This window comes from Mirounga leonina, unplaced genomic scaffold (genome assembly GCF_011800145.1).
Source record: "Mirounga leonina isolate KUSES-001 unplaced genomic scaffold, KU_Mleo_1.0 Mir_153, whole genome shotgun sequence".
NCBI lineage: Eukaryota > Metazoa > Chordata > Mammalia > Carnivora > Phocidae > Mirounga > Mirounga leonina.
Genome location: NW_023270387.1, coordinates 25,059,545 through 25,084,715, shown reverse-complemented (window position 1 = coordinate 25,084,715; position 25,171 = coordinate 25,059,545). Strand labels below are relative to the sequence as shown.

General features: G+C 36.1%; 1 protein-coding gene across 2 annotated transcripts in view; it reads left to right on the top strand.

Annotated features, from left to right (window-relative positions):
- The window catches only part of ZBTB44 (zinc finger and BTB domain containing 44), a 64,860-nt gene extending 41,231 nt beyond the window's left edge, over positions 1–23,629 (top strand). Inside the window, exons 3-6 of one of the 2 annotated variants that reach the window (XM_035009308.1) lie at positions 10,954–11,038; positions 12,168–12,331; positions 14,111–14,411; positions 16,358–23,629. In XM_035009308.1, coding sequence (XP_034865199.1) covers positions 10,954–11,038; positions 12,168–12,331; positions 14,111–14,411; positions 16,358–16,640 — 833 coding nt within the window. In that variant the 3' untranslated portion in view covers positions 16,641–23,629. The remainder of the gene's footprint in view (positions 1–10,953; positions 11,039–12,167; positions 12,332–14,110; positions 14,412–16,357) is intronic. The other variant, XM_035009309.1, reaches the window with a different exon arrangement.
- Positions 23,630–25,171: the final 1,542 nt, after the last annotated feature.

Genomic DNA, 25,171 nt, shown 5'->3' with positions numbered 1-25,171 from the left:
GTCCTCTAAGTTGGGAAACATGAATCTAGTGAACAGTACCTTGAAATTTTACTGCTAAATCAGTTGTTAGTACCTGATCAATTCCCTTCTAAGTGATAGTCAATGACAAGTTTTCTCTGGTGACATCTTTTCCAGAGGACCAAAACTCGAGATTTTAAATCATTCAGAAGCTTCTTTGGTGAATGTTTTCAAAATGCAGCTCATACCTGTTTGTGATAAAGCTGCAACTCTCTTGTATTCAGTCATATCAGCTGGTAAAAAGTTAGAACCTAAGATTTAAACTAAAATTCCCACTTGTAAAAGGCAGCCTATTATTAACTCATAAGGAGTTAACTTGTGAGTCCTAAAGAGCATTTATCTTATTCCCATCAAGGCTCTTGGCAGTACTTGGGGCTGTGGAAGTTTGAGGGTTTTTAAGTGCTTTGATGACTATAGTTTTAGAATTCCATTTGTTGGGGTGCCTGGGTAGCTCAGTTAAGTTTCTGCCTTCCACTAGAGTCATTATCCCAGGGTCCTGGGATTGAGCCCCTCATCGGGCTCCTTGCTTAGCAGGGAGCCTGCTTCTCCCTCTCCATCTGCCTGCTGCTCCCCCTGCTTGTGCTCTCTCTAACAAATAAACAAAATCTTTAAAAAAAAAAAAAAAAAAAAGGAATTCCATTTGTTATCCTGTTTTGTTTTTTTGAATATAAAAAATCATAATAAATGTATTCTATTTTCTATTTTTTTAACATTCCATTTGTAGTCTTTTGTCCCCTTTTTTTGGTCTCTTAGGTCTCTCTTAATTTAAACCAGTGATGTTTTATTATTATTATCATCATTATTATTCAGGTGTAATTAACATACATTATATAATGATTCGATATTTACATGTATTACAAAGTGATGACAGCAGTAAGTTTAGTTAACATATGCTACCACACATAATTACAAGAAATTTTTTCTTGTGATGAGAACTTTTAAGATATGGTATACTCGTTTAGCAACATTCAGATATGCAGCACGATACTAACTATAGTCACCATACTGTATATTATGTCCCCATGATTTAATTATTTTATACTGGAAGTTTGTACCTTTTGACCACCTTTACCTGTTTCTCCCATCCTCCCAACCCCCTGCCTCTGGCAGCCACCCCTCTGTTCTCTTTTCTCTGTTATCTTTGAGCTTGATTTGTTGGGATTCCAGCTATAAGTGAGATCATACAGTATTTGTCTTTCTCTGATTTCACATAGCATAATGCCCTTAAAGTCCATCCATGTTGCTGCAAATGGCAAGATGTCTTTTTTCTTTTTTTTTATGGCTACATAATATTTGTTCTCTTTATTTTTCTTGAAGTTTGTGGATGATAAGGACAGTGGAAAGTCTCAGTAAAATAGAACGTTTATGGAGTTCTTAACAATAATATCAGTGAATGTGTGGTCCTGTTACTGGAGAAATAAGTTGGGATTTCCCTAGTCAGGAATAACAAAATCTAGTAATTTTTTCCTCACCATTATAGATAGCATAGCTCTTTAGCATGAGAAAGCCTCAAGCCACCCTAAAAATAAACAATAACCAGAACAAACTGATTGCTCATTTGGAGGTATTTAAGTGCACTTCAGTGTTTGATCCATACCCATGTCTTACCAGGGTTGTGTGGGAGACAGCAAGGCCACACATTGGAAATATCCACAGCAGTGCCTCTTAAAATCCCCACTCTAGTGTGGCACAGTGTTGATGCATCTCAAGTGAACAGTCTTGTTTATGTCAGAAACTCTCCCCAAAATGGCCACTTGCAGTTCCAAATTGTCATTGGTGAAATCAGTTTAGAGGTAAGTGTAGTAGTTAGTGTTACAGAGAGGAAACATGAAGGAAGCAGATGTTTGGCCTGGAAGAGGCGGCAATTTTAAATTGAGACAACTCATGAGAACTGCAGTGGTCCAAAAGAATAATGCTTGTGTAACTTTTTATTTCAGGGCTCGGCTAAAGGCCAGTTGTCACTGATCAGGGACCAGACAATACCTGATTCTGAGCATATGAAAGTAAGCAAAGCAGTTCTTGGGGACACAGACAAAATTGAAAAAGTCCTTATAAAGTTTTTCTTTTTTTAAATATCTCCATTGAAAAAAAAAAATCTTCATTGAAATACAACTTACATATAAAATTCACCCATTTAAAGTATATACTTTAGTGGTTGTTAGTATATTCACAAAGTTGTGTAGCCATCCCCACAGTCTAAGTTTATAACATTTTCTTCACCCTAAAGAGACCCTGTACCTTTAGCAGCGAATCCCTCCTAGTCCCACCCAAGCCCTAGGCAAACACAAATATACTCTCTCTAGATTTGCCTGTTCTAAATATTTCATATAAGTAGGATCATGCAATATGTGGTCTTTTCTGACTGGCTTCTGTCACTTTCTGTAAATCTTCAAGTTTCATCTGTCATACCTCGTAGAGTTTTGAAGTTTTTGCCCGGCGCCTGGGTGGCTCAGTTGGTTAAGCGACTGCCTTCGGCTCAGGTCATGATCCTGGAGTCTCGGGATCGAGTCCCGCATCCGGCTCCCTGCTCAGCAGGGAGTCTGCTTCTCCCTCTGACCCTCCTCCCTCTCCTGCTCTCTGTCTCTCATTCTCTCTCTCAAATAAATAAATAAAATCTTTAAAAAAAAAAAAAAAAAGTTTTTGCCAATCAGAGATCTTCTGAACTCAGCCTCCAGGCCCAGTTCAGTGGACTAATTGGTCCTGTCTCCATCCTCATTATAATCTATTCCTCTTACAGACAGGAGTCAACACACTAGACATTCCTATTATAGGAGCAGGTGTAGTTCTAGACTAGAAAACAGTCCCACCAAGAAACAGTGACAAATCTGAGTAGATAACCAAAATATTCCCAAAAGATTTTCTAGGAAAACAAGATAAACCCACCACTGAAGGACTTTAATGTGAAATATTTGAGCTCAATTCATAATGAACTTACCTCCCATCCAAGGACAGATTGTACCTCAAAAGGGATTTTAGATGTGCACTCTGTTAACAGGGTGCCCAGTGCAAGAGAACAAGAATTTCAATTGAATCTCGATGGGTCTTCCATTCCTGCCAGTGCCTGGTTGCCAGAGACTACCAGGAGCACAACTATAATTGAGCAAGTTGATTTTATTGCTCATTTGCAGTGTAGGAGATCACACACCCTGGGGTCTTTAGGGCTTCTCAGTAAGAGGGTGTTAGAAAGAACTTAGAGAATTTGGTTTGTGTTAGGTGATTTTAGGGAGGATTCATGGAAGTGGTGGGGTCTGCTCAGGACTGGTGATACCAGTTAGCAGGAAAAACTATGATTGTGTATCTTTTTTTTTTTTTTAAGTAATATTTACACCCAATGTGGGGCTCAAACTCATGACCCCCAAGATCAAGGGTCACATGCTCTTCCATCTGAGCCAACCAGGCACCCCTTTGATTGTGTATCTTAACAAATATCTAGTATTGCAGACTAATGTGAACCTATAGCAGAAATAACTTTTATTAGCTAGAGAGGGGGATGTTTGGTATTTTTGTAATTGCACAATGACCTTGTTTTTGGCTGTGCTTAAACAAAATTATGTGTTTTGTCTCAGACCATTGTGACCTGGTCTCATGTTGTTGTTCTGTGAGATTGTTTGTGTCCAACATAAAGCACGAGGGTCTAGCTGTGAACACCAGGCCCACTCCTGAGTGTCAGTGTTAAGCCAGTTCCTGGATGTTAGAGGCTGCTTTTCTCTTTCTCAAGTATGAAATGAGATAATGTTTAAAAAACATGTAGAAGAGTGGCTGGCACGTGGTAAATGTTCAGTAGTGGATGGCCACTGGAGTTGTTTTTCACCACCCAGAAGAGTTTTTGTGTCTTGGGTACTTAAACAATGGTTAGCAGCAGAAAACAGCAATCAGTTTGATGCTACAGAAGCTATCATATAGTACTAATTGGTTCAAGAGTAGAATCTCTCTTAATAAGAGAGAGACCTCTTAATAAGAAGAGAACAGGGTTCTGTTCAGAATTCTGAGCTTTCATTACCGCTGCAAGCAGAATCCCTATAGTGTAGAAAGGAAACTCCATTTTCATAATTTAAGAAGCATCACTATACCTCAAGAAAAGTAATACTGTTTGTGTATCCTGTTATTAAATTGGTTTAAATTCCAATTCATATTATTACTTGTGTTATTGGCAAAAACCATCACCTTGGTAAAAATTTACAAGATTTTTATCAATAGTTGCATAAGTGATGTAACACTATTTATGTGTTATAATGTCCACAGTACAGAGAGAATTCTTTTTTTTTTTTTTTTTTTTTTTTTTAAGATCTTATTCATTTGAGACAGAGAGATACAGAGAGAGAGACCATGAGCAGGGGAGAGGCAGGCAGAGGGCAAGGGAGAAGCAGGCTCCCCGCCGAGCCAGGAGCCAGGAGGCAGGAGCCAGGAGCCAGATGTGGGGCTCGATCCCAGGACCCTGGGATCATGACCTGAGCTGAAGGCAGATGCTTAACAATCTGAGCCACCCAGGCGCCCCCAGAGAGAATTCTTAAAGTGTGCTTTTTTAACTCTTAATTTAACTTGGAGTAGTTTTTATTTTTAGCTTTTGGTGCATTAATAACCATGGGCAAGAGGAGAATGTTTTAAGAGGGGCAATCTGCTAGATGTATCTTATATTCCATTTTTGTTATTTTTTGACAAGTTTTTTAAGCAAACTCTTGACAATGCTAGGATCAGTCCAAAGCAGAGTGGTTTTTATTTCCACCTCACCAAGACCGCACCCCGCCCCCGCTAGAAGTAGTGTGGTCTGATTGTGAGGAGCAAATGTCAGTTAGATCAGTCTTCCTGACTTGCTCTAGTCAGACCTCCAGTCCTTTTTTTGCAAGTCTTTGCCTATAAGCTTTAATATTGCCTGCACTCTGAATAGCTGCAGAATACTGCTATAAAGTAGATTTTTGTGTGTGTCCATGGTGACCAGGTCCAAATACTGGGATTTTTCCAGTTTTTATCCTAGGACAGATTGAAATGTTAATGTTTAGTTCCCTTCTCTTTAAGGAAAAAAATGAGAATGGGGAAGGAAATGTTGACAAGTGAACAGTTCTTTCTTAAAATCAGCAGTATCTGGTCCCCCAATCTGTATTAAAAACAAATCAGAAGGATTGGAAAAAAGTTGGATAAGTAGGTATGAGGAAAAGCATAAATGTCTTTTGACAGTAAGGGAAAGAGAAAATGAAAGGTACACACAAAGATGCTAAACACACACCAGTAAGAGTGAGGTTGGGGGGTGTGAGGTATGCAGGAAGAATACAAATGCAATTGGGGATGAATGTAAATGCACATAGTCCTGTGTCCTTTCAAAAGTCTCTGTCACTGTATTAGAACATAGTATAATAATCGGTGTCCTTGATGATTACCATGAGTCATCAAGAAACAAAATTATATTTAGTATTCTTTATTTAAGAAGTCAAGGCAAAATGTCACAAAGTTTCTAGCACAAATGACTTAATAAAGTAAGTCTGGATGCCTTAAAAAGGATTAGGTGGGTTTGGGGGGGGGGGGTTGTTTTGTTTTGTTTTTGGAAAATTTTACTTAAGTGGAAAATGTATTCATTTCTTAATAATGTCAGCTAATTCAAGTGTTCCAAAGGGGAAAACTGAAGTACTGGATTCTAAGTTTTCATCAGAAGGAAATTTCATTCTACAGGTCCAATAACAGATGATATTTATTAAATATCCACATGTATATGGTATTTTGCAAACTGTTACAATTAGTTTATTTTAGCTTTCGTTAAAATATTGCAACCAAAAGCATGCTTGCTGTTAAAGTGGACTAACACAGCTTCAATTCAGATATGTTCATTTGGTAAAGCACAGCTTATTTGCATACGATAAGTACATTGGCAGAGTTCAGTCTCTGGTGAGAACGGGCTAGGTTGTTCGGATCTCCCTCCCACTAAAAACAACAATGTGGGAGTTTTTTAAGTTACCTTTAAAGTATTTGAAAGATAGTCGGGGAGGGACACCTGGGTGGCTCAGTCGGTTAAGCATCTGCCTTCAGCTCAGATCATGATCCCAGGGTTCTGGGATCGAGCCCCGCATCAGGCTTCCTGCTCAGCGGAGAACCTGCTTCTCCCTCTCTCTCTCGGCTGCTCCCCCTGCTTTTGTGTTCTCTCTCTCTCTCTCTCTGTCAAATAAATAAATAAAATCTTTAAAAAAAAAAAAAAAGAAAGATAGTCGGGGAACTGCCAGGTTAAACTTGAGGTAAGGGGAGCCTGTAAATGGATATCCGAGCACTAAAACCAGTTGTTTCCTAAGACATTTGCCAGAACACAAATGGGCTTTGGTTCATCAACTCAAAGAACAGGGCAAACAAGAAGTTAAGGCCCAGAGTATGTGAAAGTTGTGAAGTCTTAGAGACATTGCTCTACACTAAGTAAGGACCCCCAAAGGACTTCCCCACTACAACTAAATCAGCTCCCCTTCTTCCAGACTCCAGAGAACTGTAGAAATAGCTGCCTTGGCAGTGGGCAGAGTAGAAGATGGAAAGGAAAAGGGGTAAAAAACAAATCTCTGAGAAGTTGTGGCCACTGACCAGCCCTCTTGCAGATTTGGATCCTGATTATTCCTTGCACAAGTAGGCCAGGGAATTTCAGTGAATTTGGTTTAGGTCGTGCCCTCCAGGAACCTAGCAGAAGCAAACATAAAGCTTCTCTAAAAGATGGCATATCCATCCTAAGCAAATCATTCTCTCTACAAATCATTTTCAAGGGCAATAACTACTGTGAAAAACAACCGGGGCACACAAGAAAACACAGCAGAGAGAGAACCAACAGGAAAACAAAAACAGCCACAGAAATAAATTGGCATAGTTTTCACACACAGATATAAAATAAATATGCTTACCAAGCTTAATGAAATAAACAAGCTTGAACAATAATTACAGACAACAGTATACTGTAAAAAGTTGTAGCAGATTTGAGGGGGGAAAAAATAGGACTTCTAGAAAAGAAAAAACCAAAATAAAGAACTTTGTCAACATTTTAGCAGCAGATTGGATTTTGCAGGAAAGAGAATTGGTGAATCAGAAGATAAAAGAAATCGCCTGTGAGACACCTGGGTGGCTCAGTGGGTTAAGCGTCTGCCTTCAGCTCAGGTCATGATCCCAGGGTCCTGGGATCAAGTCCCACGTCAGTCTCCTTGCTCAGCAGGGAGCCTGCTTCTCCGTCTGCCTGCCGGCTCCCCCTGCTTGTGCATGCTCCCGTTCTCGCTCGCTCTCTGACAAATAAAATCTTTAAAAGAAAGAAACACCTGAATGCTGCCCAGAGAAAGACTGTATTGTATTAGGGTTCTCCAGAGAAACAGAACCAATAGGATATATATAGGTATATAGAAGGAGATTTCTTAGGATGGATTCACTCATGTAATTATGGAGGATAAGTCCTACAGTATCTACCAGCTGGAGGCCCTGGAAAGCCAGTGGCGTCATTCCAATACAAATCCGAAGGTCTGAAAACTGGAGGGTTGATGGTATAAGTCTTAAGTCCAAAGGCTCAAGAACTGGAAGTGCTGGTGTCCAAGAACAGAAGATGGATATCCCAGCTCAAGCAGAAAGAAAGCAAATTTGCCCTTCTACCTTTTTGTTCTATTCTGGCTTGCCTCAACAGATTGGATGAAACATCCCCCCCATCCCCCGCCCGCATTGGTGAGGACAGTCTTCTTTACTCAGTCTACCAATTCAAATGCTAATATTTTCCAGAAATGTTCTTACGGACACACCCAGCAATAATGTTTTACCAGGTATCTTGGCATCCTTAGCCCATCAAGTTGATACACAAAATTAACCATCACAGGAACAATGGTAGAAACTACTGTGAAGAAGGGGATGAGGATTATGGACAATACAAACGTAGGTTTGATGAAGCCCTAAGAATAGAAGAGAATGGCTGAGAACTTTCTAGAATTGATGAAAAACACCAATCCATAGGTTAGAGGCCAGCAAATCCCAAATAGGAATAATAAAAATGCAAACCTAGACACATTATAGAGAAAATTCAGAAAATAATAAGACAAAACATTACCTTCAGAAGAATGACTTCTGAAACCAGTGGAATAATATCCTCAGTTGCTAAAAGAAAATAACTGCTGATCTAGGTGTCTACACACAGTGAAAATATCTCTCCAAGAATGAAGGTGAAATAAAGATATTATCAAAGAAACAAAAATAAGTTTATCATCACCAAATCCTCACTAAAGAAAATTCTTAAGGATGGGCTTCAGGCAGAAGCAAAGTGAGCACAGATGGAAAGCCTAATATACAAGAAGGAGTGAAGAGCAAAGGACAAAATATATGGACAAATGTAGGTAAACATTGCGTGAAAGAGTAATGATGTTTTGTGGGACTTTATCAAAACAAAGAAGTACAATATCACAGTAATTCATAAGTTGCGAAATAAGTGTGGAAAATGGAGTTAAACCGTTCTAAGATCCTTAATGTTCAAAGGTTTTTATGTGTTTAATTTCCAAAGTAACCAGTAAAAAATAAAGATTATATAATTTCCAAACTAAAAGAAGAGGGGAAATAGAATGGTTATTATCATTTATGTTTAACAAGCTCATTTTAAAATATATAAAGAAATGCAAAGGGCCAAGAATAGCCAAGGAGTTCAGGAAGCAAGTGAACAAGGTGAGACGACTTACTGCTCTATCTGATCATAAAGCTCTGGTAACTGAAGATTGGCATTAATATAAGTTCAGACAAGCAGATGGGACTGATAGAGAACCTGGAAACAGACCCATACACTTAGAGGCCTGCAGAGAAAGAAGAAAAGACAGACTTTTCAGTAGAAGTGTTTAATTATGAAATCAGCTCCAGGTGGATTAAAGAAAAGACCTAAATGTCAAGGGCAAAACAAAAATCTCATAAGATTACTTGAGGTAGGGAAGGATTTTTATTTTTATTTATTTTTTTTAAGATTTTATTTATTTACTTATTTACTTAACTTTTTATTTATTTATTTTATTTATTTATTTATTTATTTATTTATTTATTTATTTATTTATTTGACAGGGAGAGACACAGTGAGAGAGGGAACACAAGCAGGGGGAGTGGGAGAGGGAGAAGCAGGCTTCCCCCGGAGCAGGGAGCCCAATGTGGGGCTCAATCCCAGGACCCTGGGATCATGACCTGAGCCAAAGGCAGACACTTAACGACTCAGCCACCCAGGCACCCCTATTTTTATTTTTTTAAGATTTTATTTTTAAGTAATCTCTACACTGAACACAGAGTTTGAACTCACAACCCTGAGATCAAGAATCATACCTCTACTGACTGAGCCAGCCAGGCACCCCAGGATTTTTAAAAACAAGACCAAAAAGGCACAGCCATGAAGGAAAATACTTATAAATTCAGTTAAATTAAAATTTAAATTGTTGGTTATCTAAAGAGTAAAAAGACAAGCCATGGAAGAGAGAAAAATATTTGTAATATATATCACTGAAATATGAAAAAACTCAAAAAGCAGACAATAACAACATTTCACAAAACAAGTGGTTCGATAAATATATGAAAAGGTGCTCAACCTCTTTGGTAATAAGGGAAATAAAACTAAAACCACAATGAAATATTGCTACACACCCACCAGATGGGCAAAATTTTAAAAATTCGACAATACCAAGTGTTACTAAGGAGGTAGAATGACAGAACTCTCATACATTGCAAGTAGTGATGTAAATTTAGTACCATCACTTTGAAAAAGAGTTTAGCATTTTCTAATAAAGATACACATATCCTGTGATCCAGCAATTTCTTTTTTTAAGATCATTTATTTATTTATTTGAGAGTGACAGAGATAGCACAAGCGGGAGGAGAGGGAGAAGCAGGCTCCCCTCTGAGCAGGGAGCCCAACATGGGGCTTGATCCCAGGAACCGGAGATCATGACCTGAGCTGAAGGCAGATGCTTAACCAACTGAGCCACCCAGGCGCCCCAACCCAACAATTTCATTCCTAAGTATAGATACCCTAAAAAAAAAAATGCATATGTGCATTAAGTTACGTGTACAAGAATATTCACAGCAGCATTGTTCATAATAGCCTGAAACTGTACATTAAGAGTGAAATGCATAGATTATGAATATTACAAACATGTAAACTTTCACCTGTAATAGCATGGATCAGTCCACAATATGGAAGGAAAGAAGACATAGAATATATACAGTGTAATTCAATTTATATAAAGTTTGCAAGCAGTAATACTAAACTGTACTGTTGATGGTGAGGGTGGCCGATTTCCCTTAAAGGGCATGATAGTAAGTATTTTAGACTTAGCTGTCATGTGGTCTCTGTCGCAACCACAGTGGCTCTGCTCTGCCACTGGTGTAAAAGCAGCCCTAGATGGTTCATGGCTGTGTTCCAGCAAGAACCAACCAGTAGTTTATAGGTACATGTGTTAGGAATAAAATTATTTTTAAAAGGAAGAGGGACAAGAAAAGGAAGGAAATGACCATAAAAGAAAAGTTTACCTCTTGGAAGGAGGGATTTGTGATCAAGGTAGGGTAAACGGGGACTTACAGGATGCTGGCAGTATTTTAGTGGGACTCATATGGAGGTCGCACAGATACGTATTCACTTTATAGCTGTCTCTTGAATTCTACGTAAAAGTTGTGGGTACTGTCATTTGTCACAATAAAGTTTTCGAAAGTAAAAATAGTGCTTCCTTAAATTATTGTTATAATTTGATGCGGATTTTTGTTTAGTTTACATTTGAATTTGTCTGCTTGTTTCTGAAATTTATATCAAAGAAATACTCCTAAAAGAATTTAAGTAGTAATATAAGGCTGTTGTTTTACATATGATTTCTCTTTAAAGATTTCTTTATGTTCTGTGTTTTGGGGGCTTGGAGATACAGATTGCAATTAATATCTTGGCTTATTTATACCACAGTATTGACAGCTGTCCTCTTTTTGTCCTTCTGTTCACAGGCTCAGTAGATGAAGGCGTCACTGAAGGGTTACCTACACTTCAAAGCACTTCTAGCACTAATGCTCATGCAGATGATGATGATCGGTTAGTACTGACGTAGTATGTCATGTTCTTATAAAGGGGTGTGTTTGCAACTGTAAATCCAAACATTTTAACTGGGAATTATGTAAGAAGTTTATTGGTACATTTTATTTTTCAGAGTAAAGAGGTCATTACATCATGAATGAGACCACCTATACAGGGTTTTTTGGCATTTTAAAACTGCCCAGGCCCATTACTTTTAAAATCGATATGAGGGATGGGTGCATTGTGAACCACAGGCCAATTCCAGTTCACTACCTTTATTTGTAAATCAAGTGCTCCAATAAAGCCATGCTCATTTGTTTATGTATTGTCTGTGAATGGCCAAGTTGAGTGGTTGAAACAGAGATCATGTGATGTGCAAAGCCAAAAATATTTACTGTTTGACTTACTACAGAGAACGATTGCCGAATCCTCATCTATGTACCCATAATTCCCAAGTCATTATCTTCAGACTGTCCTTCCTTGCTTCATATTTCCACATAGTTGTATAAGGGGCATTTCAGACTTAACATGGCCAAGACTTCTAACTCCCCACCTAAATCCCACTCATCTAGTCTTACCCATCTCTAAACAGCATCATCATCAGTTAAATGTACAAAATCACAGCATTGAGAGAGAAATATTAGGAACTGTTTGGTATTTGGTATGTTTGGGGAATATGAGAAGAAATGAGGCTGGAAAAATACACAGAACCCAGATCATAAAGAGTCTCCTATGCCTTGCAAAGGGGTTTAGACTTTGAAGGTAACAACGAGCCATTACAGGATTTTAAAGAGGGAGCTGATTTAATCAGATCACTGTGAAACAGAGGATGGGTTTGGAGGGATGGGGGGCTAAAGAGAGGGAGTTATTCAACTTGTATTGATGAAGACCTAAATTAAAGCAGTATTAGGAAGGAAAGGATTAGAGAGATTAAGGATGCCTGAGGTAAAATCATTTATGATATGTTACTTTAAGATGCTGGACATTCTGGACAATAACATTGTTTTTCATATTGCCATAAACGAAACTTTTAATATAACAAACTCTCAAAAAGTCTTTTTTTCTTTTGTTCACTTCAAGTTGTGCAGAAATGTTTATTCAGCTTAAAAATCAGAATCTGGTTGCCTTCTTTGGTCTGTTTTTTTAGATTGGAAAATGTTCAGTATCCCTACCAACTCTACATTGCTCCTTCTACCAGCAGTACAGAACGACCAAGTCCAAATGGTCCAGATAGACCTTTTCAGTGTCCAACTTGTGGGGTACGATTCACCCGTATTCAGAACCTAAAACAGCACATGCTCATCCACTCAGGTAATGTCACCTTCCCTATTGTTGTATAAATGAGTACTTGAAACATTATATTTAGAAATCCCAGTTAAGGGGCGCCTGGGTGGCTCAGTCGGTTAAATGTCTGCCTTTGGCTCGGGTCATGATCCCAGGGTGCTGGGATCGAGCCCCACATCAGGCTCTCTGCTCAGAGGGAAGCCTGCTCCTCCCTCTGCCTGCCATTCCCCCTGCTTGTGCGCTCTCTCTCTCGCTCTCTCTCTCTGTGTCAAATAAATAAATATCTTAAAAAAAAAAAATCCCAGTTAAAAATATAAAACAGGTGTTTTTGAGTTTAAAAAATAGGTTTCGAGAAATCAGATAAGCCTTTGTTGCTTAAATGGTACAGTGTCAGAAAGCTGTTTGCTTAGCACATTTGCCACAAGCATAAGTATTCAGATTAAAATTTGAAGGGGTATGTGTGTATGATACATACATAAAAAGTATTTGATATATTAGGTTTGTGTGTATATGTGCAGTAGAGAAGCACAAATACAGATGGAGGAGCAAATGACATTAAAAGGGTATTTATTAGTGTTCTTTGTACTATTCTTGTAACTTCTCTTTACGGTTGGAATTATTTCCAAATAAGTGTTTTTAAAAATTTAATAACAATAATTTAATTTCAATTCTGCAGTCCTAAATTTCTCAGTGCCCTGATTAGTCAACTTTGTAGTATTTTTTAGTATAAAAGAGATTTTTAATAAATGACGCATAAAACAGATTTGAAATTTAAGTTCAGTGATCATATAAAGGCAACAGAATTCTTGTGGGTAAAACACTGACCTCTGATAGAGTAAGAAATCTTTGCTACTGTTTTCAGCTGAGTTATTATCTTACTTTGCTGTGCCGTAGATAAGTCTAATAGTCCTTGAGCTAACATCAATTCCCTATGACTTTATTAAATCAACAGATTGTTATTTTGAAAGTTTTTAAAATATTTTTTGCCAAATCTGTGATAATTGGAAGAGACAATTAATATACTTTAAAATTCACATATTAGTTTCTACATATTTTTTCTATCACTTTACATTAAATGCCCAAAAACCCAATTCACCAAATAATAGTTCTACCATGATTATTATGTTCAGAGATGTTAGAATTTTCCTTTTTTCTTCTCATTTCTCAGGGAATGAAGAGTAGGTCCTTTTTCCATCTTTTCAGTATAAACTGTACTACTTTAATGAAATTGAAATAATAATGTTCTATGGAGATTTCAATTCCGTTTAAATACTGTGATTAAATTGTTTTGAAGTCTAGAGGCGCCTGGGTGGCTCAGTCGTTAAGCATCTACCTGCCTTTGGCTCAGGTCATGATCCCAGGGTCCTGGGATCGAGCACCACGTTGGGATCCCTGCTCGGCAGGAAGCCTGCTTTTCCCTCTCCCACTCCCCCACCTGTGTTCCCTCTCTCTATGTGTCTCTCTCTGTCAAATAAATAAATAAAATCTTTAAAAAAAAAATTGTTTTGAAGTGTAGAAAATAGATGATTTAGAAGAATATTCAAAAATCAACTTCAGTATATATTAACGAGTTTACCTCTCCCTCTAATGCCTTTCTTTCTTTCTTTTTTTTTTTTTAAGCACTAGTGACTTTTCAAATGTTCTGTACCTTTTCTGAGATGTTGAATTGGAATCCATTTTTGCTGGTGATTTTTGTCTTTTTAAATTACCTATTGCTACAAAATTATAATTCAGAAATTTGTGGGGTTTGTGACCTTTCATTTTATTTTGTTTTTAGGTAATACTTTGTTTTGCTTGATTTTGTAGGAATTAAACCATTTCAGTGCGACCGCTGTGGGAAAAAGTTCACCAGGGCTTACTCGCTAAAGATGCATCGCCTAAAGCATGAAGGTAAACGCTGTTTCCGGTGCCAGATATGTAGTGCCACTTTCACTTCCTTCGGGGAATATAAACACCACATGAGGGTTTCCCGGCACATTATCCGCAAGCCTCGGATTTACGAGTGCAAAACATGTGGCGCCATGTTCACCAACTCTGGAAATTTAATCGTGCACCTGAGGAGTCTGAACCATGAAGCGTCAGAGCTAGCAAACTACTTCCAGAGCAGGTGAGGTGCACAACAAAAACGACCCAGGAAAACTGCTGACTAAACTCTCTTTTCCTGCTTTTAGGGCAGCCTGCTGTGTTTTTTATCAGGTTGCCAGCTAATCAGTCACATTGCTTTTAAATCCCCACTGTCCATACTCTGATCTCCTGATCTGATAAAATTTTGCTGAATCTTCCAAGTATATACAATTATAAATATTTTTCTAGTTGGTATTGGAAATTTTTCCCTACAGAAGTAGACTACTTCTCTCTTGCTTTGTCTTTTTTGTTTTGTTTTGGTTTTTGTGTTTTTGTTTTTTCAATAACATAAGGTTAAATTAATATAGACCTTATTGGAAAATTTACCATGTCAGATGATCTTAGTGATACTGAATTACTTCACACTCTTTGGATGTCAATAGAATTTTTGACCACTTCTCATTTTTTAAAATTCTATATAAAGGAACATATATTTATCAATAAAGAAAGAAACTTCAGCAGCAACTATGATGGATATGATTATTTAGATCAAATTTCCTTTTTCTCTCAATTTAGAGCTCCATGTTTTTAATATTAATAATTTATTATAATAGAGTTCCTTTCTGATTTAGAGAGTATCCAAGGAAATCAGGTTCTAGTTCTGGCCCTACCACACTAACTGCTGTTATGATTGAACGTGTCACTTTACAAATGAAGAAGTTTGAAACATAGAGAAAGATAAAATGTAAGCTTTAAAGATGACTTCTAAGGTCTCCAGATATAAAATTCTGTCATCTTTTTTAATATTTTATCAGAACTACACATCTGTAGGAATCCTTTGTTTTTTATAAAATCAAATCTTCCTAAACTTAAATTTTAAACCATCTTTATTTTTTAGATCTTATTTTTCAATAAATTCCAAATTATTGCTGCATAGATTTTGTTTTTCTCTCCAAACCTGACATTCATTTTGTTTAATTATGTCTGTCTGGTTGTCCTATCACTAAACCTAAATTCTACATGTCATATCGAACCTTGTTTGTTCAGAACTAAAATAGCGTCTCTATTACCTGTATCTTCCCTGTACAGAGCCCTCTATCGTCCATTCCTCCTATCTAACACCTGAAGACTTTTTAGAAAACGTAGGACATTTTAAATTGCTCGCAGATGAACAGATTTTAATTTTTTTATTAATACTGGACAATCAAATTATAAAATAACCTTCTTAAATGTATTAGTTATTGACATTCCTAGTAGAAGGAACTTTTTTTAGTTCAGCAATATTTAATTAAAGCATCTAAGATTTATAATGTTTATCCTTCTATAAAAAATGCATATAGTAGAAAATTAGTAAATGTAGGAAAGTATAAAATATAAGAAATTAAAATATTTTCTGATCTCACCACTCAGGAATAATATCCACTGTTGTTAAAATCTTGGTATATTTTACTGTCCATATTCAAAAATTAAATATTTAATTATTCTAATAGAATATTAAATATTTTCAATACTAATAAATACCTCTCAAATATAATGCCATTTATGCATAAGGAGTTAGTTTCTTAACTAATTTATATCCAGGAAGTAATAAAAAGCTAAGTTTATATACCCTTAATTAGTATATAATCCAAGAAAAGTTAAGCATAAGTTATTCAAATGATCTTTGCTTAAGTGGAGAGCATGCTAATTGCATTTGTTTGTATACAGAAACTCTTCTGTATAGAACAAGAAAGGCTATTTAGGTGTCTAAAATGACAAGGTGATAATCTTATCTATTGGTGGTAGATTTGATGTGCTTTGGTTCTTAATGAATGGTTTTGGTTCATATTTAGGAAAGTTTAGAAATTGAAAATCCTGAATTATAATCAGTCACGAATTAGAGAAATGAAAAATCCCAATCTTGCTTTACAAATCAGGTCTTTTTATTGTGGCTAATTTATTACTGGTTTGAAAATTAACTCCCTCTTTCATCCTTTGCCTCTTATCTAGTGATTTCCTAGTACCGGACTACTTAAACCAGGAGCAAGAAGAGACTCTTGTTCAGTATGATCTTGGAGAACACAGTTTTGAAAGCAACTCCTCTGTTCAAATGCCTGTAATTTCGCAGGTCTCCTCGACCCAGAATTGTGAAAGCACTTTCCCCTTGGGGTCTCTTGGTGGGCTGGCAGAAAAAGAGGAAGAAATGCCAGAGCAGCCAAAGACCAGTGCTTGTACTGAGGCAACCAGAGATGACCCCCCAAAATCAGAGCTGTCTTCTATAACCATTGAGTAATTTCATGGTTTGGGCTTCATTTTTTGTTTTTGGAAAGTGCCTGTGCTTGGTCTTGTACATTTAAATTTAATTTAGTTTTTTAAACAAAAAAGGGATTGGGAAAGAATTTCCCTTTTTACTTTGTAAGCCCCACAACTGATGTTTTACTTTTCATGACTGAGAGATTGCTTCTGTAAGTGCACAGTAACACGATGTTGAAACATAATTGAAACTATGAGACTTAAGGAGAACCAGTTGACTTAAGGCATATATCAGTTTCTTCTTCTATTATTAAAAGTAGGCTAACGAGATCATTAGGTGAAGAAGAATTCAGATGATTGTTGACCTTCCTGAGAAGAAAGGGTACACCAGAAACAAATTACTGAACAGAATTTGACAGGTAGCCTGAATAGATGTTTACTCCTATATACAGGACATTGTACAATATTTTGTAAAGCCTATTGGTTTTGGAAATAGTTACGGTAAGCTTTCTTAAAAATTATTAGGGTAAATACTTCTGAAATCCAATGTACTCTTTTTTTTTTCTTTTCTTTTTTTTTTTTTTTAAGCTTTGCCATTTATATTATTTTTCACGGTTAAAATTTGGTGTTGGGATAGGCATTCCCTGAACTTTTTTAGTACCACTCCAAATAATCTTTCTTTCTTCTGTGAAATCAGAGAACCATGATTGAGAATAGTCAGGCTGTGCATGGAATGACCAGGAGTGGAAAATGAAGTACATAAATCTCAGCTTTATAGGAACTCTTTTAATACTGCTTTCCTGACTAAAATTATTATTTACCTGGTCTTTGAATGTTAGTGCCTGGCTAATTAGGTCATTGCCTAAATCATTTTTCTTCTTGCCCCATGAACAATACTTCCTCTTACATATACTGGCATGATATCATATAAAGGAAAAATATTGGAGATACTCTATATTTTATATATAGGTTTATGTAATCTTGGGGATGTTTCTATTGTGCTGATTTGGGCAAAATAAAAGAATTCTCTCTTAAGGCTACGTTCTTAACCCAACTAAGATTGTTTACAAAGTTCCATATGTCGGTGATACTTTGTTTTTTGTTCCAAAATATTTTTAGACATTGCCAAGTTTATTAAAAGGGTTAATGTAGTTTTTACACAATGTAAGCAATAATGTAAAAGATAAGAAGAGGCTTTAATGATCTATGACTCATCAATCTAGGAGAAAAAAGAATCGTTAAGACTAAAAAAACTAAAAACCTTAAATTAATATCCCCTCTTTTGCTGCTAAAAAATGAAACTTCCTGTTTATAGTTGAAATTTATGTGATATTCTAGACTGGAGTATACTTTTCATCTGGTGCCATTAAAGCATCACTGACCTTGATCCTAAATATTCATGAGTCCATGAACAATGAACTTCTGAATAACTTTTTTTTCTTTGTATATACCCTAAGTTTAATAATTATGAAAACACCTGATTAAATTAGAAAAAGAAACAGTAGTTTCTTATTCAAAACACGAGATCTGAATTTTGTCCAGGTGCTAGACCTTAATAATAAAGTTAATTTTTAAGTTATAGTAATTTTACTTGTTTCTTTTTTTTTATTATTGGCTAATTCTGTGATTGATTTTCCTCCCACAATTGTAAAAGGAAGGGAAAGTAAATGCATTGAAGATTTTTTTTTTCAGGTAACATTCTTTTTCTAGATTCTGCTGTCTTTAACTTGTTTCTAACTCCTTATCTCCGTCTTGAACCTGTTTTCCCCCTTTGCTCCCAAACATAGGTATATTACCTTCAGGAAGAACAACATACACAAGTTATGATGGGCTTCCACCGTTTATGCTTCTTTACTAATAGGGTTGAATTACTTTTTTGCAACAGACTGTGATACTTAATTAGTAACAGTACTGCTGTGTCTCAACTAGAAAGGTCAGGAATTTTTATTTTTAATGTCATACATATTCTTGAAAATTGTTATGCCTACCAATGGATAAACCTTGGAGCTAATTTTAAAATCTTATATTGGTAAAACAAAGAATAGGTAAAATTATGACCAGGAATCATTGTTGCCTTCATTTCTAAGAATTTGTGTGTGTGTGTGTGTTTTTAAGGAAGAAAAAAGAAATAGGGTTAAAGAAAAGAAAACTGGGGATTTGTATGGTTGAACGTGTTTAAGCACATCCCCTATTCTGAGAACTCTATGTTAAAAGAGCCCACAATTTTGGCAGCTCTGAAGTGATCTGTGTTCTCAGAAATGTAGGATTACCACTACTGGCTATTCTTTCCCAAATGGAAACTTTAGAGATTTTCATTGGTAATTACAAATTGCACAGATTTCCAAGTTTAATGAAAAATTTGAATATATTATGAAAATGTATACTTGCTTTGTTTATTGCCCAAATCTTATCAATACAGGTAGCTAACAGTATTTAACATAAAATGATATAAACAAAGGCCTTTTTTCTCTTTCACTGAGGCTCTACATTTTTCTTGATAGACAATTTAAGGATTTTTAGCTTATGGATCTGTTTTAGGAAACTAAGCTGCAAGGGATAATTGTATATAGTGTTATTTAGGTTTATTTAAAATTCATCAAAGGAGGGGGGAATACCTGAATGTATAAGTTTTACCAGAATATATGGAAAACATTGCAAAGAGATGAAAGCCAGTTATATTATCCCATCCATTAGAAATTGCCAGTGAAACTAAATTAAAAATTCCAGTTTAGAATACCTAAGCATAGCTGTCTTTGTTAAGGCCCAAGAGGGTAACTTTGTGATATTTAAAGGGCTTAAATTTTAGGATGCAGGATAAATTACCTTTTTAAAACCAAGTATTTTATACAAGAAAAGCATTTATTTTCCATTTTTATGCTACCAAAAAGGTGTGATACACTTTAGAAATGAGTAAAGATGCTCGCTGTGATACTGGACGTTACAGCTCCTACAGTCATTCTTTCCATTTTTAGGGGTGTATTCTAATAGGGGAAGCATCTAGCATGACAGTGATTGTAATAATTCAGAAACAAAAGGATTAATATTGTTTTTTTATTTCAACTTTTTTATAAATGGATATAGATGGAGATTATCATCCACAAATACACTTAAATGAATTTCTCTTATTTGGAATTTCAAGTAATCTTCTTAATTTGTGTTTCACATAATTAGTTGCACATTTAGTTATATTGCCAGTTTTTAAAGTTCTCAATTTCAGTGAGTCAAAGTGTACTAAATGTTTAATAGCCTCATTCAGTCTTACATTTTAACCTTTCATCAACCATTCTGGGTTAAGTAATTTGGTTCCATGTTATGACACATGCCCTTGGTTTTAAAACCAAACAGAAAAATTTGCGTTTTGTTAAAGTATTTTATCAAATGGAATGGACTAGTCGGCATATCTAATGCAGCATCTTAGTAGCTCTGTCACCTTCTGACTCCGGAGCCAGACTCTCCCCATTGTATAAATGATTCCCTGGGGACCTTCGGAAGCTGTATTAACACTTTCAGTCTTTTATTTGATCTCACTATTTTGGTACTCAATCTAAATAGAGGCCAATTATTTTGTTAAGCGGCTTTTATTTTGAAGATTCCTTGATGAATTTTAGTCTCTTAGCTTTGCAGTCCCTGAAAAATACATTACTTTATAAGGTAATGGCAACTCTACTATACCACATGGAGAGAATCATTGTTATTGCATGACGAATGAACAATCCTGAAACTGTAATATCTTAACTGAAAGGAGTTTGAGATTTGATGAGTCGATGAAGAGAATTAAATTCACTCATCTGCAAAATGTGAAGTTATAACTGAAATATACATCCAAGTGAGGGAGAATAGTTTTCGGGATATTAATATTAACTGGGGGGGTTGACTAGTAAAGTTTGCATTTGGAAGCGACCCAAAGTTGCTAAAAGTTAATAAATGTGATTTTCACTATAAGTTATTGACATAAGATACTTTATAATATATTCAGATTTTTAAAGTGAGAGAAGAATATATAGAAAGTAGATTTTTCTTTTCTGAAGCAGTGGAACAAAATTGGGAAGAGTTCTATTATAGTAAACACATATGAGGAATATCTGTAGCTAAGTACACTCCTTTAGCTTTAAGCTAAAATGGTCAAAATTTAAATTTATTTTTATTTTGCTTATACCCACTTTTTTAGTGTCATTTTGCTTTACTGAATGTGGCAATATAGGCTATTTTTATTTGGGAAGTCCTCAGCAGGCTGAATTTGCCAAAAGCAATAATGGTTCAGATTAAACAATGAAGTGGAATTGAACCAATTTCCAGGTTCAACTAAGGAACAGACATTCTGTGGATATTTTGTTCTTAGATTATAAATGTATTGAGATTTATTAATGGGGGAGTTAAGCTTATATCAGATTATGGGATGTAGACTCTTAGTGACATCCTAGTTGTACTTTTTTTTTTTTTTTTACCTCATACTAATACAGTTAGATATTTCCACTACATTGTAGTGATTATATTTTTATGATAGAAAAAAACAGTTCCAGGTCTTTACAAATAGTCTCTGTAGAGATGTCAGGCAATGTTATTGGAATCTCAGTTTGGCAGTATCCAAAATACGAAACTTAGAGTGCTCATGCTACTTTAAGTAAGCTTCCTCTGTGCAGGCCCCATGCCAGTTACAACTAATACCAAGGTTCCTGTGTACATAATAGTTTACAAAGAATTTAAAAGTTGAGACCATTGACTGAAAACAAAAACTTTAAAAAAAAATTTTTTTAACTTTAAAGATTTTAATTTCAGTTTGAAGTGCCTGGTTTATAAAATCTAATTCTTTGATTATTACCTTTCTCTTTTAAATTGACTAATTTTGCTAAGTAAGCTTAAAGCCCTGGGTTCAGTTGTGAGGATTTATTGACAAAATCGCTGCTTAATGGTTTGAGGGGCTAGTGTCATGACTTATTAAATTATCCTTGTTTTTCCAAATGCTGGTCTAACTATATCCAGATTTCATAATCCAGTTAAACAAGCTAAAAAATCATCCTGTAATTGAATGTTCAGGTTACCAAAGTACATCACCTTCTAAGGAAGGGTGAATCTTCCCTACTTTAAGAGGAGCCGGTCATCTCCCCTTAACACATGTTTCCATTGGCATTAGTGGAAGCTGTGTTCATTTAAAGGTGGGAAGCGTTTCGTGCAGTTCCTAGAAACATCTGTTTTCTAGAGAGAACCTTTTCTATGATTAGGTTATAAATATGTTTTCTCTAAAACTTTGTTTTATTTCAGTTGTCAATTTAGTTTTCAAGTTGATAGATGCTATGTAAAGTCTCTCATACTGAGAGTAGTCCATTAAATTACTGAAAGTTGCACTGCTTTTCATCTTTCAGGTGCCTGAAATGAATGCCACCAGGTATTTGGAAGGAGTAAGGTCATAAACTGTATTCATTTTCTTCCTTATACAGACGGATGGCTTCTAGTGCATATATTTCAAGATAATGAAAAAGAAAAAAAACAGTCCCTAATAGAGTAAAATTTGGGTTTAATCCAAGTCCCAATAATATATTTGATTTTTTTGTTGTTCCTGGTGCCTCCTCTTGCATCAGACAGAGATTGCCTGCCTCTTTGTAGGGCACCTTGTGGCACCTTATGTCCAGTTGGAAGGTAGTATATGGCTTCTTTGCGCCGCTACTATCTTTTCAAAAGCCATTTTATAAAAATCCTAGGTAGCCTATTTTAATATTTAAATATATATATTTGTGAGATACTTTTAGAACAGACTTTTTTTTTACTTTGAAATTCCTGAATTCTCATTTTTAAGAGTAAATTAAAATTTTCCAGGACTAGGACTTGTCTTTTTCCATAGCAGCATAATGAGAAAGTCAGATTGAAATTGAAATTGACCATACTTCAGTGACAGAAGAAATTGATATCTGGTTACAGGAGACAGATACGAAGGAAAAAATGGTTTTGATGTCACAGAAATGAATTTTTAAATAAAATTGTGGTTTTGTTTCTGTAATTTCATATTTGCTGCTACAGTAGCTCAGTATTTTACAGAGCTAACATATAAATCTGGCTCCATTTAAAAACTGGAGTACTTTCTAGTACGACCAGCCTGGGAGGAAACTGTGTACCACAGTTTTCCAGATGGGTGACTGACTGCTTTGTTTAGCCAATGCATGCTTAATATTTTCCTATAGGCCAACATCAAGGAAGTCTGGGGGAAACTTTTTTACCTTGCAGCATTATGATTCTTTTTGGGCACTGGCATTTTGTGAAACCCTTGGGGGAGGGTAATGCTGGGGGCAGAAATGTGAATTAAAGTGTGTGGATGGGTGTTTTTGTCTTCTACCCTCTCCTAGAACCAGTACAACTCTTAACTGTGCCAGTCCCCAGTTCACCAGCTTTGTATCCAGTTGTCATCTCATTTAAATATGGCTTTACTTGGTGACAGTGGCCATAGCTAAAGTTACTTGGCATGTTTGACTTTCAACAATAACGAAAATGGTTTTGGATTTTGTTTTATTTCCTAAAAATGTATACAATGTCAGAACTTCACATTTTATATACTAGTATCTGGCTATTAGTATTTTACAGGAACCATAGTTCTTGGTGACTTCATATATATATATATATATATTTTTGTGACTTTTTTGTAAACTAAGTGCCGTTTCAACGTTACAATCATTTTTAGAGTTATTGTAATCAATGTGAATATCATGTTTTTTCAAATCTGTTCTGAGCCTATAGTGTTTGCTTTGTGAACATATGTGTATTGTATATATTCTGTATAGTTACACTGTACTGAAATATTAGCTTGTTTGATATAAGGAAAGTATGTATTGAGTACCTTTTTTGCTAGCCTGGTTGTTTAATCTTTTTTAAAAAGGTTTAAACTTTTTAAAAAAAAAAATCTTTAAACTGGCCTTTATTACATGGTCACAAATAAAGTTGCAGTTAGAAGGGATGGGCAGGGAAAAACTAGTTTTGAGTGTCTTTGAATAGAAACATAAGACTAAGATTTTTTTCTCATTAAAATATCTTATTAATGCTTTATGGAGTAAAACTTCCTGCTGTTGTTATTTATTGTTGGCTGGAAGGAAGAAATTGGTGGTGCTGGTTGAGAAGTGGATGAGAAAGTCATCAGAATAACGCATCACTTAAGTAAGCATCCACTGAGTGTACACAGACCAGAGAGTCTTACATTAGGTGGCAAACGCCAGCTTCCTAGGCAAGGAAGAAAAGAGCTGAAAGTGCACAGATTCCATAAGCACTGTCCCTAAGATTTTTTTTTTTATTTATTTTTTTTTAAGATTGTATTTATTTGACAGAGCACAAGCTGGGGGAGCAGGAGGCTCCCCGTCGAGCGGGGAGCCTGATGCGGGGCTCAATCCCAGGACCCTGGGATCATTACCTAAGCCGAAGGCAGACGCTTAACCACTGAGCCACCCAGGCGCCCCTGTCCCTAAGATTGAAAGGGATAAAAAGGAAGCTAGTTAGAGAAACTCATCAGATCCTAGAGCTATTGAAGCAGGTTCTTGTGCAGGGCTACTTCCTAAGGGGTGGGTTGCGTCTTTAGAAGTTGCTTTGAATCTTTCTGAAGTTGTAGTTTATTGATGAGAGACTTGTTGGTAGCATGTCAGTAATATCTTACAACCAGAAAGTAGAAAACCAGTACTTGGCTGGGGGCGGGGGGTGGGCGGCTCATTGCTTAGGTAATGAGCCTACGAGAGCCTAAAGGAAGGGCTTTCTAACTTTAGATTCATCTCGATGTAGATTTTAATGATAATTGGTCTATATAGAATGAGTAACAGGCAAAGAAAATTATTTCGTTGATCCCAAGCTACTAGATCACTTTAGAATTAAGTTCAGAGAGGAAGAGGGTAAATTTTAAGCATTGTCTTTTCCTTTGGTGAGTGGCACATTTTAAGAAGTATTGTCTTTTCATTCCCCCCCTATGTTTTTTTTTTAAGAGGAGAAAGGCCCGGGGAAGATGCAGAGGGAAAGCGAGAATTTTAAGCAGACTCCACACCCAGCGTGGAGCCCTGTGCAGGGCTCCATCTCACAACCCTGAGATCATGACCTGAGCTGAAATCCAGACTCGGGCGTTTCAACCAACTGAGCCACCCAGGCACCCCTGTGTTGGGTTCTCAGTAGTCTCTGCCACTGGTGATACATATTAATGTAGAATGTAGAAATTAAAATAATTACAGTTGACCCTTGAACAATGTGGAAGGTTAGAGGTGCCGACCCCCACACAGTTGAAAATCCTTGTGTAACTTTTGAATCCCCAAAAACTTAACTACTAATAATCTGTTGACTGGAAGTCTTACTGATAACATAGTCAATTAACACATTTTTTAATGTTATATGAATTATGTACCTTATTCTAATAGTAAAGTAAGCTAGAGAAAAAATGTTCCTGAGATTCATAAGAAAGTACATTTACAGTACTGTACTGTAGCCAAAAAAAAAAAGTATAAGTGGACTAATGCAGTTCAACCCCATATTGTTTAAGGTTTACCTATATCCTACAGTTTGATTTGCATATGAATTACATATCAGAACAATTCCTTTCAGAGAATGATATTAAATGTA